At 45.3% G+C, this 15,611-nt stretch overlaps 2 protein-coding genes across 11 annotated transcripts in view; one reads left to right on the forward strand and one right to left on the reverse strand.

The window, feature by feature from the left end:
* The window catches only part of EIF4ENIF1 (eukaryotic translation initiation factor 4E nuclear import factor 1), a 39,673-nt gene extending 24,262 nt beyond the window's left edge, over positions 1-15,411 (reverse strand). For 6 of the 10 annotated variants that reach the window (XM_086348920.1, XM_086348919.1, XM_086348918.1 and 3 more), the window contains exons 1-3: positions 15,043-15,139; positions 13,990-14,109; positions 1,274-1,347 (exon numbers count right to left, since the gene is read on the reverse strand). In XM_086348920.1, the coding sequence (XP_086205046.1) occupies positions 1,274-1,347; positions 13,990-14,082 (167 nt within the window). In that variant the 5' untranslated portion in view covers positions 14,083-14,109; positions 15,043-15,139. Of the gene's footprint in view, positions 1-1,273; positions 1,348-13,989; positions 14,110-14,745; positions 14,868-15,042; positions 15,140-15,224 lie in introns of those variants that run through there. The other 4 variants (XM_086348912.1, XM_086348915.1, XM_086348916.1 and 1 more) reach the window with 4 other exon arrangements.
* Positions 14,355-15,611, forward strand: part of SFI1 (SFI1 centrin binding protein) — a 95,645-nt gene continuing 94,388 nt past the window's right edge. Inside the window, exon 1 of the mRNA XM_086348870.1 lies at positions 14,355-14,450. The gene's annotated coding sequence lies outside the window, so the exon portion shown is untranslated. The remainder of the gene's footprint in view (positions 14,451-15,611) is intronic.

The raw sequence follows: 15,611 nt of genomic DNA on the forward strand, positions 1-15,611 counted from the left end.
GCCCACAGTCCAGGATGACAGCACGGTGTTCAACAGCACCTGACACCCAGCACTCGCCACACAGCGGGCAGCAGTGCAACGCCTCTTCAGTGAGTCAGTGACCTTCTGGGCCTCAAACTCCTTTAACAAAGGAGGTATTACCTATCAAGGATCACCTGGAGTGTAAGAACCCAATAAATCTTAATTCTCTGAGAGAAAAGAAATAGCAGAATGAGAAGCCCTTTCCTCTGTCTCTTCTTTTCATCATTATCAATATTATTAGGCACAATGTCTCCACTTCAGGATTAAAGCGAGTACGTGTGCCCATGGTAACTTTATTTTATGCCAAGGAATAGCTGTAACAAGAAAATTCAACTTGAGGCATAAAAAACCCATTACAGCTTTAATGAAGAAAAAAAAAAAACCAAAAACCAAAACTCAAGCTCATCTGAGACTCAGCAAAAAATACTAACCAGTTGGAAAAGCCGTTTTTCAAGGATCACCCTTACCAGGGGGTAAGTGGCGTGGAGTCCAGATTCAGCACCCCATGAACCATCCATATACAAAATTAAAAAAAAAAACATGTCCTATTTTACCAAACAATTAAACACTTTATATTCTTTAAAAAATGTGGGCCAATATGAAGTATTTACCTTGATATTTAAGTGACCGTAGAGTCTTAAGATAACCGTAAGAAATGCAATGGAGGGTTATTGTAATTTCAGACCATTGTAGCTATGGCCTTCTCAAACCAAAGCTTTCTACTTCTTTGGAGGGAGCCCAAGATGCAAAAGGGCTAATCTGATTGGCCTAATGGTTCTCCTGTTTGGTGGGGAGGGGGCTGATAAAAGGCTCAGAGTTCTGCTGATCATCCTACCCGAGGCCCTTGAAGAAGGACCCTCAAAAGCATGTGCAAAACATCACTGGTAGAGAGAAAAGACCCTGGCTGGGACTCCTGTGCTCAAGTCAACCCTGCTTTGTGACTGTGTGCCTCGGACCAAGGCATTTTCTAGTTTTAGTTTCAACACCAGTTAGTTGAAAGGGAACTGGTTCAGTTGTCCCTGGAGTTCCCCGCAGCTTCTATCTCTGAACTTTAGCGAATCAATCATGAAGCTGATAAAGAAGACAGTGCAGTGAGATGCCACTTTTGTTCAAGCTTACTTGCAATGTATCCGTGTGGAAACCCCTGAAATCTCCCCACTTGTTAATTCTAGCAAAACAATACAACTCTTAATTTACTAAGTTTGGTATAACTTAGTAAATTATACCAAAAGAAGCTGACCCCCATAAATACCTGTCATATTTCTCAGAGAGGCACGAAGGCCTCTGTTTGGAATGAGGGCGTTCTTTAATATCCAAGAGCTCCTCCTAGAAAGAGAAATCATATGGTGATTTTGAACAGTATTTCTTGGGTCACATACTTTCAACTTACTTTTGTTACCAGTAACTTAGTGTCTACCTTAAGCAGTTCACACAGTTCTTATTTACTTACACCCCGGCTTACTCCTGAAAGGACAAAGTCGGCTCAAGGTCCTCAACAGGCACTCAAGCGTAATTGGCAAATGATGTAAGTGATCAGTTTACTGCTAAAACACATTCTCTCATAAACTTCCATCCAATAATATACTCCACACACTGAACGCTGATAAGGCATGGTAGCTTCAGGCTGATACAAAACGTTCAGCTAACCTGACTAGTCTTAAATGCATCAGAATCCAACTTACAAGGGGACGGATTTTCTTTTCATTGAATAGTGAAATTGCAAGGGAAAAAAGCGTCCCAAACACCCATGTACCACTTATCTGGTGTACGTGTCCTTAACATTCACAATGCCTCTCCTTAACTGTTTTGGTGCTCAAACTGAGAGCCTCTTCAAACTGGCTCCTGTATCCTTTTGACACACCCCATCATTTTAAATTTTTATTTATTTAAGCCGCGATGCCTGCCATGAAGGATCTTAATTCCCCAACCAGGGATCGATCTGCACCCCCTGCAGTAGAAGCACAGAGTCTTAACCACTGGACCACCAGACAAGTCCCCCATTATTTTTAAAAAAGCACGTTTTTACTTTCTGCATTACATGTACCCATCCTGTCCTAGTCTTAGAGTCAGCCATTTCTCTGAGAAATCCAAGTTCCTTTAAGTGAGAATGGTGTAAGAATTCGAGGTTTGGTAACTCGGTATCCTCATTTGCTTCCAGGTATGTTACATACCTGGAAAATGACAAAAGAGAAGCAAAAGGCAAAGGAGAAGAGGAAAGATATACCCATCTGAATGCAGACTTCCAAAGAATAGCAAGGAGAGATAAGAAAACCTTCCTCAGTGGTCAATGCAAAGAAATAGAGGAAAACAATAGAATGGGAAAGACTAGAGATCTCTTCATGAAAATTAGAGATACCAAGGGAACATTTCATGCAAAGATGGGCTCAATAAAGGACAGAAATAGTATGGACCTAACAGAAACAGAAGATATTAAGAAAAGGTGGCACGAATACACAGAAGAACTATACAAAAAGGATCTTCATGACTAAGATAACCACAATAGTGTGATCCCTCAGCAGAGCCAGACATCCTGGAGTCCAAAGTCATGTGGGCCTTAGGAAGCATCACTATGAACAAAGCTAGGAGGTAATGGAATTCCAGAGTTATGGAATTCCTGATGGAATAACTGAGTTATTTCAAGTCCTAAAGGATGATGCTGTTGAAGTGCTGCACTCAAATATGCCAGCAAATTTGGAAAACTCAGCAGTGGCCACAGGACTGGAAAAGATCAGTTTTCATTCTAATCCCAAAGAAAGGCAATGTCAAAGAATGTTCAAACTACCGCACAATTGCACTCATCTCATACTCTAACCAAGTAATGCTCAAAATTCTCCAAGTCAGGCTTCAACAGTATGTGAACCGAGAACTTCCAGATGTTCAAGCTGCATTTAGAAAAGGCAGAGGAATGAGAGATCAAATTGCCAACATCTGCTGGATCATAGAAAAAGCAAGGGAGTTCCAGAAAAACATCTACTTCTGCTTGACTGACCACGCCAAAGCCTTTGACTGTGTGGATCACAACAAAATTTGGAAAAATTCTTAAAGAGATGGGAATATGAGACCACGTTACTTGCCTCCTGAGAAATTTGTATGCAGGTCAAGAAGCAACAGTTAGAACCGGACACGAACAACAGATTGGTTCCAAATTGGAAAAGAAGTACGTCAAGGCTGTATACTGTCACCCTGCCTATTTAACTTATATGCAGAGTACATCATATGAAATGCCAGGCTGGATGAAGCACAAGCTGGAATCAAGATTGCCAGGAGAAACATCAATAACCTGAGATATGCAGATGACACCACTCTTACGGCAGAAAGTGAAGAGGAACTGAAGAGCTTCTTGATGAAGGTGAAAGAGGATTGAAAAAGCTTGCTTAAAATTCAACATTCAATAAAGTAAAATTATGGCATCTGGTCCCATCACTTCATGGCAAACAGATGAGGAAACAATGGAAACAGTGACAGACTTTATTTTCTTGGGCTTCAAAATCACTGCAGATGGTGACTGCAGCCATGAAATTAAAAGACGCTTGCTCCTTGGAAGAAAAGCTATGACCAACCTAGACAGCATATTAAAAAGCAGAGACATTGCTTTGCCAACAAAGGTCCATCCAGTCAAAGTTATGGTTTTTGCAGTAGTCATGTATGGATGTGAGAGATGGACCATAAATAAAGCTGAGTGCCAAAGAACTGATGCACTGTGGTGTTGGAGACTCTTGAGAGTCCCTTGGATGGCAAGAAGATCCAACCAGTCCATCTTAAAGGAAATCAGTCCTGAATATTCAGTGGAAGGACTGATGCGGAAGCTGAAGCTCCAATACTTTGGCCACCTGATGCGAAGAACTGGCTCATTTGAAAAGACCCTGATGCTGGGAAAGATTGAAAGCGGGAGGAGAAGGGGACGACAGAGGATGAGATGGTTGGATGGCATCATCAACTTTATTGACATGAGTTTGAGCAAGCTCCAGGAGTTGATGATGGACAGGGAAGCCTGGTGTGCTACAGTCCACGAGGTTGCAAAGAGTCGGACACGACTGAGCAACTGAACTGATGTTACACACACACGCACCTGCTCATATAGATGCATATACACAGAACCATTGCCGCCTTTTTATATAAACATCTTCAAGTAAACTAAAAATAGCAATTCCCAAACCTTCAGTACCAGTAAAATGCTACAACTGCTTTGCAAAAAAGCACATACCACTGTGCCAGGGCCTCTCCAACACCCTTGTCACAGGCCTCACAACAGAACACTTGCTGCTTGTCTGATCACCGCTTCCCCTGTCTTGGGGAGAATATGAAGGGGCAGAGTTACTCTCTTAGCCTTTAGGCATCACTGCATAGAAGCATGCCGTGAAATCACTCAGTGTCGTCATACACCTGAGGTACCTAGATGTTTTCTCCATGATAGCAAAATGCCTGAGAAGCAGAAGACATTTTACTTTTAATACCACGATATCAATCAGGCATTTACATTTATTTATGATTCACTTATGAATTGTGTCTTATTAATTGGGTAGAAATACCTAGAAAAATTGGGAATGTTGAGATACACAGAATCCCAAATATAAGAAAATGTCTAGAGGCTACTAAAAATTCTGAAAAAAACTGTCAAAGCACTGACATACCACTGCAAACTGGCAGTAGCGAGTGGAGTCCAGTGGAATCTGCGTGGTGAACGACGTCAGAAAGGTAGGAGTGACACAGCCTGGTGGTGAGGGAGGGGCGGGGTGGATGACCAACAGTAGTTATGATGACAGAAGATATAACAACACCGAAATCCTAAGAACAGGAGGGCTTAAAACATTTTCCAGTAAAAACAGGAAGGACCTTGCAATATAGGAAATACTTATACATATACCACAGGAAAAAAACACTGCAATTTTCTGCTATTTGAAGCAGCCCAAAGATGAGTACACACCCCTCACTTCACCATTCACAAATCCAATATTAAACTAAGAACCCCAGGATACTATTAAACCAAGGGCAATGTACTTCATCCTTAAATAGGTATATTCTCAATACACAAAGTTTCTAAACAGTGTGGCTTTGAAATGTTTTAACTCCAAACAACAGGGAGCCCAAGTGATAGGTGTTCTCTATTATTACTATCGCTGTTTGCTGAAATGAGATACCATTTCATGTCTACCAGGACGACTGTTTAAAAAAAAAAGAAAAGAAAATAGTATTGACAAGGATGTAGAGAAACTGGAAACTTCTATCATTGCTGATGGGAATGGAAAATTGTGCAGCTATTGTGGAAAATGGTGGCAGTTCCTCAAAAAGTTAAACACATGACCTAGCAATTCCCCCACTAGTTACATACCAAAGAGAACTGAAAAATTATAAACCTATACAACGCAATAGTTAGCAATAATACAGAATAAGTTCTGATGCAATATAAGCCTTGAAAACACTACGTTAAGTGAAAGAAGTCAGACACAAGAGGCCACATACTGTGGGATTCTCTCTACACGCAACATTCAAACTGGGCATATCCATAGCATGGGAAAGTAGGTTGATGGTTGCCAGGTGCTGGGGGAAGGGAACTTTGTGGGGTGACTAGTAGTGGGTAGAGTTTGTGTTTGTGGAGACGAAAACAATCTCAAATTAGATAGTAGTGATGGCTGTACAACTTTTTGAATTTACTAAAAACCACTAAATGGTATATATATATTTTTAATGTTTATTGGACACACCGCATGTGGGATCTTAGTTCCTCAACCAGGGATCAAACCCATGCTCCCTCCATCGGGAGCTCAGAGTCTTAACCACTGGACCACCAGGGAAGTCCCTAATGGTACATTTTAAAAGGGGTAATTTTAGGTATGTGAATTCTATCTCAAGAACAAAAAACTTTAAGCAAACTAAGAGGTTCAGTTACCAAAAGTTAATGTTTTACTCTCTCTTTTTACAGATTTATCACTCTAATTACAGATTAATAAACACAAACGACTCTCAGATACAGAAAAGAGGCTCAGATTGGTACAAATGTTTTATGTTTCTCTCCCGTATTAGTCCAGTTTTCTCTGTTGACTATATGCTTGGCATGTACTAGGTGTGAACGCTCAAGGGACTGCACAAACTTGACAGGCATGTAAGAGCACGGAGGGGAGTTACATGCACGGAGTTACGGGCACGAAGGTCGGTGCACGTGGGCACCAACCATGCCAGCAGCACCATCCGTGCCAGGGTATGCCTCTGACCAAATGCAATGGCCAAAACACAGTCCACCTGTCTACAGAGGATAAAGAGTCATTTACTTTATTAACAGGCCAAGAACTGGGAAAACAAAACAATTCTTGGATTGTAATAATTGCTGGAAATAACATCTTTAAACATCTAGGTCAAACTATACACTGTTCTTGAGAGTAGGCCTTCTAAAATCAGTTTCACAGCATCAAGGAAACCACATATAAACAAATTTGTACAATTTCTGCAATAAGTGTTCATCTCCAATGGCGATCCAAAGACCTCCACTGGACCCTAAGAGGTTAAGAAGTAGCACTTTAAACCAATCACGTTTCTCAAAATGTGGCCCAACGTCTACCCCAACATTTGGGGAAAAATGAGATCCTCGTGGGGTTTAGAGAGTTAAACCTGTTAACCTTCAGCAATGTCTCAGGTTGCTTAAGATGGTTTTCCATCCTGAGAGGATCCCCCATGTAAGTGGGGAGGAGAGAAGCCATTAGCTAAGTCAACACAAAATCTGCTCTTTCATAACTGTCCACAGAACACTTCCTGTGTGCCAGGCTTAGTGGCTAGCACAGGCAGATGACTGTTGTCCCTGGCCCCACTGCTCTCCAATCTCTCAAGAGACGTCTTCTTGAACTCGCCATCTCAGGAGTTCTTAACAGCAATTATTCCTGGAAAGGAATCTCTTTGGGATACTTTCAAAGAAAACCTTCAAGTTTGGCGAAAAGCAGAATACTTCAGAGTGCTCATTTTGAACTGAGTATGTTCCTTCGCTATGAGTACTTCAGGAGGGGATGGGAGATTACCCTTTTGTAGAGTTCTGATAACCTACAGAAACTTGCATCGTGGACAGATTTACTGAAACGATCATCTGGTCAAGAGAAGAGTTATTATCTGAGACCTTGCTTTTTTGCATAAGTGACTAAAACCTGACTGGGCAAGAATACGCTGCTAATTCGCTAAGAGTCCCACGCCCACAGAAGTGTAAACGTATTTTCTTAGGTTTAGCAGCCTTCCTTAAAGAAAACGTGTCAAGCTTTCCCAAACAATCTATCTGGGAACTACTAACATGGACACCGCTTTCAGTGATCAGAATTAAAGTAGAAATCAAATGACAGAAACCCAAAGCAATAGTTAAAGCCTTACACAGTTTCTGCAGAAATCCTATGCATTCTGTTGACCATCTGACATAGACTTTCACACAAGTCACTTAGAGAGGTGTTCTTTACTTCTGTGAGCTGAGTTTAATTCCTACGAGTAAGACGGCCAGGCTTTTTTTGGGGGGGGCAGGGGCTGTGCCCCGCAGCATCAGGGATCCTATTTTCCCAACCAGGGATCAAATCCGTGCCCCTGGCTTTGGGATGAGGGGTTTCAACCTCTGGACTGCCAGGGAAGTCCCCAAAGCCCGATTTTTTTATGATTACCCTTTACATTTCTATTTCACTGTTAGTTGTCTAAGCACCCTGGAAATGACCCAGTACCTCACCTGTGTGCCTGCTCTTTCTGAAGAGGGCAGATGTCCCTGGAACAGCATTTGGGCTGGGTTCCCCTTTGACCTCCTCTCCTGGTCCCCACCCTCCACACACCCATTAACTTTGGGCTTCGCCCATGAGGCTCTCAAATGGTTGCTGACTGACCTGATATCTCAACCTAGGAGTCACATGACTTTTCTGAAAGGCTTAGAAAGCTTTTAAAAATAGCAAAGGGGTACTGGCATCCAGAGATGACAGCCAGGCAATGGTAAATGACCAACAGGGTGTGTGGGATGCACTTCCCCATCCCCCACTCATGAAGTTTGCTGAAGGGGCACCATTCAGAGCAGGTCTTACAAGCAGGTCAGGGTTCAAACTAGATCCTGTAGCATCCTGCAGGATGCAGCACCTGGATTCAACCCAAGCCTCTAATGGTGGCTGATTTGATGCACACACTTTCTTCTATTGAAAGAATTCATGTGAAGATAAGAAAATGGAAATAGGGAAAAAAATAGGAGAGCCTGCTTTTTCTGTTGATCTGACCAATACAATAAAAATAAACCTTGGCTTTTAAACATGTTTATACAACTGATAAAAGCAATGTAGAACATGAAGTAAGCTGGTAAATAAGTACAGAAAGAAACTTACAAAAATCATTTTCAGGGTAGAAGCACTATATCTGCAATACTGCTTTATGGTTTCATATTAAAATGGAAATGGTTACTGTGACGTACAGAAAGCAAGCATGTGGATCTGAAGTCGGTATCTGAAGAAGCTACCTTTTAGTGCTTCCCCCTACCCTTATTATATCATAAGCTGTTTCTAACACTTATTGTGTGTCAGGCACTTTTCTAAGCACTTGACATCCATTTTCTCATTTATTCTCTGCAAAAATCCTATGGGGTAGACACTGTTCTATCTGCATTTCACAGAGGACAAGGATGAGAGTCAGAGAGGTGAGAATATGGCTGAAGGCAACACAGGTTAAGTGAGTGGCAGAGTGGGGATACCAAACCAGGCAGCGGGTTTTGGCGGCTCCCTGTTCTCTCCACTGATTCTCCCAGAGGATGAAGGAAGACACCCAAGCCCTCCCAGCAGCTCCGTCATCAGTGCTGGGTTTGTCTCCGTCCACTGAGACCACGAGGAGCCCTGAACAAACTGCCAGCTCCCTGCACAGGCTTCCCCTGGGCCAGCTCCTCTCAGAGAACCTTTCCTGAATCAAAGGCCCTGCCCACAGATGTCTATGTCCCAAGTTCCCATTGTGAAATGACTGGCTCCTTATCTAGCTAGAAGTTCCCACCACGAGCAAGGAGAGGATACCCAAGGGGGCAGGGAACCGTGAATCCTGACTTTTTCCAGATGATTCAGAATTGGAACAGGTAGGAAAGAGCACTAGCAAGACAGTGTCTGCAGTGGTATCAGTCAGCCCCCTCTAAGAACTTCCAGTTAGGTTTTCTGGACAGCAGAAACTTTAACATGGTATCGTGATTTTTTTGTACCGTAAATCTGCCTTCCCCAATATAAACAAGCACCCCTATTTTTATGCTGGCTTAAAAGTTTGTAGCTTAGTGCCTCACTGAAATGCCACCTATTAACTCAATTTATGAGGCACCCATGAAGTTGTTGAACGAGATCTCGGTCTAGTAAAGACTTGACTATCTGACTACTGATTTCAACCTAAACTTTAAATCAAACGGTATTCTCAAAGGCTTGACTTCAAGTCTCGCAACTGATTCTAAGAAGGCCAGAATGATTACTCAAAGCAGTCCACTTCAGTTGCTTGTCTGTTTTCTTAATGATTTTCCCTGGCAGTCAGCACTTTCACTGCTGGGGCCCAGGTTCAATCCCTGGTTGGGAAACTAATATCCTGCAAGCCATGCGGCATGGCAAGACAAACGCGCACATGACACAGAAGCAAACAGAGCAAAACGCAAAACAGAGACATCAACGCGGCTGCAGCACCGCACACAGAAGCAAACAGAGCAAAACGCAAAACAGAGACATCAACGCGGCTGCAGCACCGCACACAGAAGCAAACAGAGCAAAACGCAAAACAGAGACATCAACGCGGCTGCAGCACCGCACACAGAAGCAAACAGAGCAAAACGCAAAACAGAGACATCAACGTGGCTGTAGCACCGTAACCAACTGCCCCTCAGCCACAGGTCAGCGTGGTTCCCTTTAAGGATCCTTACCCTGACAAAAGGGTGCCGGTTTATAACTAGTCAAGGCAATGAAGAGCACACAGGAAACTCAGATAATCCAACACTTATTTTTCAGGTGGTAGATTTAACATGCAGGCTTAACATTGGTCAGTATCAAGCTGAATATTCTAAGTGTCCTCTGCTTTTATTCCCTGTCCAACTGGCAGGTGACAGCATTCACTAAGGAGTCTGTGGCAAGCTACAGGAGCAAAAGAGGAATAGTACAAAGCGTGTAATACTCCGATCTAAGAGAATCAGTTTATTCACCTGAAGAAAAAAAAAAAACCAAGGATCTGAACAGTGAGATAGTCCCAAGCATTTCTATTCTGTGTTTCAGGCAAAAGATGCTACCACTAACTGAAGAGCAGGTACTACATCTCAAGAGCTGGTAAAAGGGCCTCTGAAGAAGGTAAGCAGCAGCTAACGGGTCCCCAGCTTTTCCCACTCGTGAGCCTCACTACCTCCTGTTTTCTAAACGGATGGTTCTCAAACCTGAATCTGAGTCAGAATTCTCTGAATTGCTTGTTATTCAGCCAGACATGGCTGGCCCTACCCCTAGAGTTTGATTCAATGCCTATGAGATGGGGCCTGAGATTTTGTATTTCTAACAGTTTACCAGATGATACTAAACCATGGCTTCCCTGGTGGCTCAGATGGCAGAGAATCTGCCTACAATGCAGGAGACCTAGGTTCAAACCCTGGGTTGGGAAGATTCCCCAGAGAAGGAAATGGCTACCCACTCCATTATTCTTGCCTGGAGAATTCCATAGAGGAGCCTGACAGGCTAAAGTCCATGGGGTGGCAAAGAGTCAGACATGACTGAGCAGCTAACACTTTTAGTTTTCACTAAACATTACTTCAAGCAACACACTTTGAGAACCATTGTCTAAACTATTTTTAATCCATGACTTTTGATGTGGGATCCCACTCTATAACTTCCCAAAGTCCTTAAACATAATGCACTCACTAAAAAAAAAAAAAAAAAGCACCATTTAAATACTACCAAATCATAGCTTTTGATCTTAGGAAAATGCCAATCTAGCAAAATGGACCTCAGTAGGTTTACACATTAAGGGCTCAAAACCCTCAAAATAGCAAGTGATATAATAAGTCTACTTATAACCATCCAAATTAATAATCACTGAGGCTTAGGAGGAGGCCTGAAAATTCCCAGTGTGACTCTTACATGAGTTCCTGAGACATTCATAGAGGCACAGCAGACAGTAACTGAACCCTGAGGAGTAACTATGCACCTGAGTCCCTTGACAACATCAACACCACATTTCAAGTTCCCCACGGAAGACGAGAGCCTTGTTACTCAAAGCATGGTCAGTGGGCCAGCAGAATGGGCCCCACCTGAGAGTTGGTTAAAAAGTCTCATTAAAAGAGTTGGTTAAAGAGAGGCAGAAACATCACTAAATGCTTTGTTTATTCCAACAGTTTGGTCCCAATAAGTAGATAGGGAGGAGGATGGCTCAAATATCATTCCAGGAGTAGAATCAACAGACCATTTACTATAGTGCTCAGAACACAGAACTGTTTTAAACTTCCTTCAAAAGAAAAAAGGCTTAGTTTGCCTCAAATCCCACATGAAATTACCAGAGTGTTGAGAAACATGTACATGGAAACACTAACCTAACACCCCGACAATACCCAGTTGCGACCCTAAAACTGTGTGTGTGTGTGCTCAGTCCTGTCCACCTCTCTGCAGCCCCATGGACTGCAAAGCCTGCCAGGCTCCTCTGTGCATGGAATTTTCCAGGCAAGAATACTGGACTGGGGTGCCATTTCCTACTCTAGGGATCGAACACATGTCTCTTGCATCTTCTGAACGGCAGGCAGATGCTTTACCACCAGCGCCACCTGGAAGCCCCTGTAATTGTCATTAACTAAAAACTCTTAAATGAGCCGCAAAGTACAACTATTTCTAACTAACCTGCGTAGAGACCGTTGAATCTAAATGGTCATGAACCGAAAAAATTTCTTTAAGGCACATTTATTTAACTGAGGCAGAATTCTGAGGCTAGACTGCCAAATACAGGCAATACTGAGTTTCTTAATCTTTACTGTAGACATTGTAGACATTCATAAGTTCTACACTAACAGATTAATAATATCTTCCTAAAAAATGACTTATTCATAAAGATAGATATGCATTAAAAAATGAAATATACACCTTACCCTCTAATCAGGGTGTGAAAGTAATTCAACAGCCTCTATGCCTGGATTCTACAACATAATGCACCAGTCAGAACTTTCACTCAAAAAGAACCGGGAGACCTGAATTCACTTGAGTTTATAAAAGCACTTTCCTTTCTTTTAATAAGCCTTTCTCCATTCAGATTTCACTTGTCCACATTTTAGGTAACGAGTTTAAGTTGTGAAATACTACTCAAGCACTCTTAGGTTTGAGACAAACTATATTTGGGAAAACCAAACCTGAATGAAGAAGTCACGTGCTTTCTATCGCTGCATATTCTGTTATGCCAAAACAGACTGGCTTAAGATAGAAGCTGACCAAAAACCTTTAACAAGTGAAAACACTCTTGTCCTCAAGTTTGTTTTTTTTTTTTTTAAATGCTAAAAATGAATGTTACTCCAATAACATTGGGTATTTTATCAAGTAGTTAAAGTACCCAGTGTTACTGGAGTAATATTCATTTTTAGAGAATTAAAATTAGCTAGTTAAAAGTAGCAGCATCACTGCACACACAAGCTGGTTAAAAGAAGCAGAATCAGTGCACACAGAAGGCCCCAGTTTAAAACACGAACCAGCCAGCATCCTGGGAAGCCTGGGACAACAACCACATTAGAGTCCTTGATTGGGCTCATACAAGGGAAGTAAGATACAAGGCCCAACTGGGGCATAACCCTTCCCACCAACAGTCCCAAGCACATTTCAGGGAACTAGGAAAGAATTCAATGCTCTTCTCAACTGCTTCAGAAATGGTCAGTAGTCCACAGGACAGTGAAGCAATAGCTTCAATAAACACATGACCTTGAGGTGATTCCTCCCCCAACCACCTCAGGAAAAGCAGGTATCTAAAGGAATTGAAATCACCTCAAGTCTTCAGCTAAGGGAAATATGATTAAAGTCTTACTTTCTTGAGTCCATATCCATTTTATAACAGCACGTAAAAACAATTAAAAAATCTGGTTACCCTAGGAAGGCACACCAAAGAGTACTCCTGTGAGTTCACCTCTCAATGAAACATCAACAGAGGACACTGATGTCTGTGAGGCATCGCAGAGCTGGAATCCTTACTCTACGGCCTGTAAGTCAGTAGTAACGCACCAGTCGCACAGCTGTTACACAGAGTGTGCGCCAACACATTTGTTGCTGTTGTTTAGTTGCTAAGTCCTGTCCGACTCTTCGAGAGCCCATGGATGGTAGCTGGCCAGGCTCCTCTGTCCATGGGATTATCCAGGCAAGATTACTGGAGTGGGTTGCCATTTCCTTCTCCAGGGGATCTTTCCGACTCAGGGATCGAAACCTGGTCTCCTGCGTTGGCAGGCAGATTCTGTACCACTGAGTCACCAGGGAAGTGCCAACATATTCCGATCCACAAATTCACACAGGGAGGATCTGAGCCTTCAGTGGAAGCCTGCTGCTGCTGCTAAGTCACTTCAGTTGTGTCCGACTCTGTGCGACCCCATAGACAGCAGCCCACTAGGCTCCCCGGTCCCTGGGATTCTCCAGGCAAGAACACTGGAGTGGGTTGCCATTTCCTTCTCCAATGCATGAAAGTGAAAAGTGAAAGTGAAGTCGCTCAGTCATGTCGGACGCTCAGCGACCCCATGGACTGCAGCTTTCCAGGCTCCTGCGTCCATGGGATTTTCCAGGCAAGAGTACTGGAGTGGGGTGCCATTGCCTTCTCCTCAGTGGAAGCCTACTTAGGGGCAAATTTTAAAGTCTGGGTGTTTGTACTTTCAGAAAAAAAGTTCAAAGCAATGTTTTACTAAATCTAGTTAATATTTAGTCCACATAGTCAGAATGAGACTACCTCTTTAAACAATACTAATGAAGTTTCTGCACAATGTTACTTATCTCCTCACCTATAAAGAAACACTATTTCATTAGTAACAAAGCCTACTTTTGTATAGCGATGGGGGGATCTGGAAGCGGGTTGCTTCTTCAGGTCGAGAAAAGCATCTCCATTTTCTGTTTCACCCACACTTCTATCCATGGCTCCTTGGTTGACAGTTTTTTGCACCTGTAAGAAATCAGCACAAAACTGTCACCGAGAACAATAAATTTTAAAGAGTCCTCACTGTTTAAGAAACTGAAATGATCTCGGACTCCCTTTAAAAAACTCTTTCTGTAAACCAGAACCCACTGGAAACAAAACCACTGGTACTTGGATATCTCTTATAAAGAGATAAAGCATCTCTAAAGAGCTCTAAGCATCAACAGGGTAAGGAAAGCAGAAGTGGAACGTGCCCAGATCAGGGGACAGCCTCTAAGCAGCTTTAATATAAAAAGAAACCAAGCCTGGTCGCTGCCACTCGTGAGGGCCGTCCGGCGGAGTGGGGAAGTTTCCCGAAGTGGGGGCAGGTAGGAGACGGGCTGGGATCGGGAAAGCGGAGCAGTGGTAAAGTGCCTGTCACTTGCCAATGGACGGCGCCAGCTGCCCCTTGTTACCGGAGGCAGGGGACTGGGGACGGGGCCACAGGTCCCCTCGCCCGGCCCGCCGCACCTGTGGACATGTCAGGGGCGCCCGTGCCAAGGGGCGAGCGCCGGCTTCAGATCCAAAACTCGGCTTCCCGGGGCCGCGACCCCAACCCCCGGCCTCTCGCGCAGGCCCTGGCCCAGCAGCCGCCTTCGGAGGAAGGGCGGGGACAGTACTCACTGAGGGGAGGCGGGCCAGAGCGAGCAGGAGGGCCGAATCCCCCAGCCCCGGTGCTCCAAGCTGGAGCCGGCGCAGGCCCGCCGCCGTCCGCCCCGGCCCGGCGGCTCGGGCCCCGCCAGCCCGCCCGCTGCCCGCCAGCCGCCCCGCTGGCCTCTGGTCCCTGCCTGCCCCCCGCGCGCGCCTCGGCGCTCGCGCTCACGCACGCGACCCCGGGGCTCAGCGCGCCCGCGCCCCTTCTCTCCCCGCGGGCCCAGGCGCGCGGAGCCCCAGACCCCGCCGCTGCCGCCCGGCCCTTACTGGTTGCCTCGGCCGCCGCTCCCCTCCCCGCCGCCCGCGCCGGCCCGAGAGCTGCTCCGCGCGGCCTTCGCTCTTGCCCCCCCCACCCGCCCGGGCTGTCTCCCTTCAGCCGCCGTAACCGCGGCCCAGCCCTCCGCCCCTCCTCCCCGGCCCCCTCCCCCTTAATAACTCCCTCCACGCACCCGGGCCCCAGCACCGCCTTCGCCGCCGCGCGCCCGGATGTGAGGTGTCCGCGGCGGTGCCGGCCGGAAAAGGGAAACACGGCGGCGCGCTCCCAGGGCGCCGGCCCCTGCGTGCGCCCGGCGGCGGGGAGGCGGAGGCCGGGAAGCGATGGCGGCGGCGGGTGGAGACCCGGCCGGGGGCCGGGAGAGCCCTCCCGGATGCGCGCAGGCAGTCGTCGCGGGCAGCCCCGGGGAGGACGCCGCGTTCCCACGCGCGCTTCGGGGCGGGGCGGCCGGGGAGGACGGGACGGGCGGAGCTTGGAGCCCACCATCACCGCCCGGCGGCCGTCCGAGGAAGACAACTGGGGCCGGGAAGTGGATCGGGGGGCCGCAACCTGGGAACGCGGC

Source organism: Bos grunniens, chromosome 17 (assembly GCF_055505025.1).
Source record: "Bos grunniens cultivar Pamir isolate PY7600 chromosome 17, Bosgru_T2T1.0, whole genome shotgun sequence".
Taxonomy (NCBI): domain Eukaryota; kingdom Metazoa; phylum Chordata; class Mammalia; order Artiodactyla; family Bovidae; genus Bos; species Bos grunniens.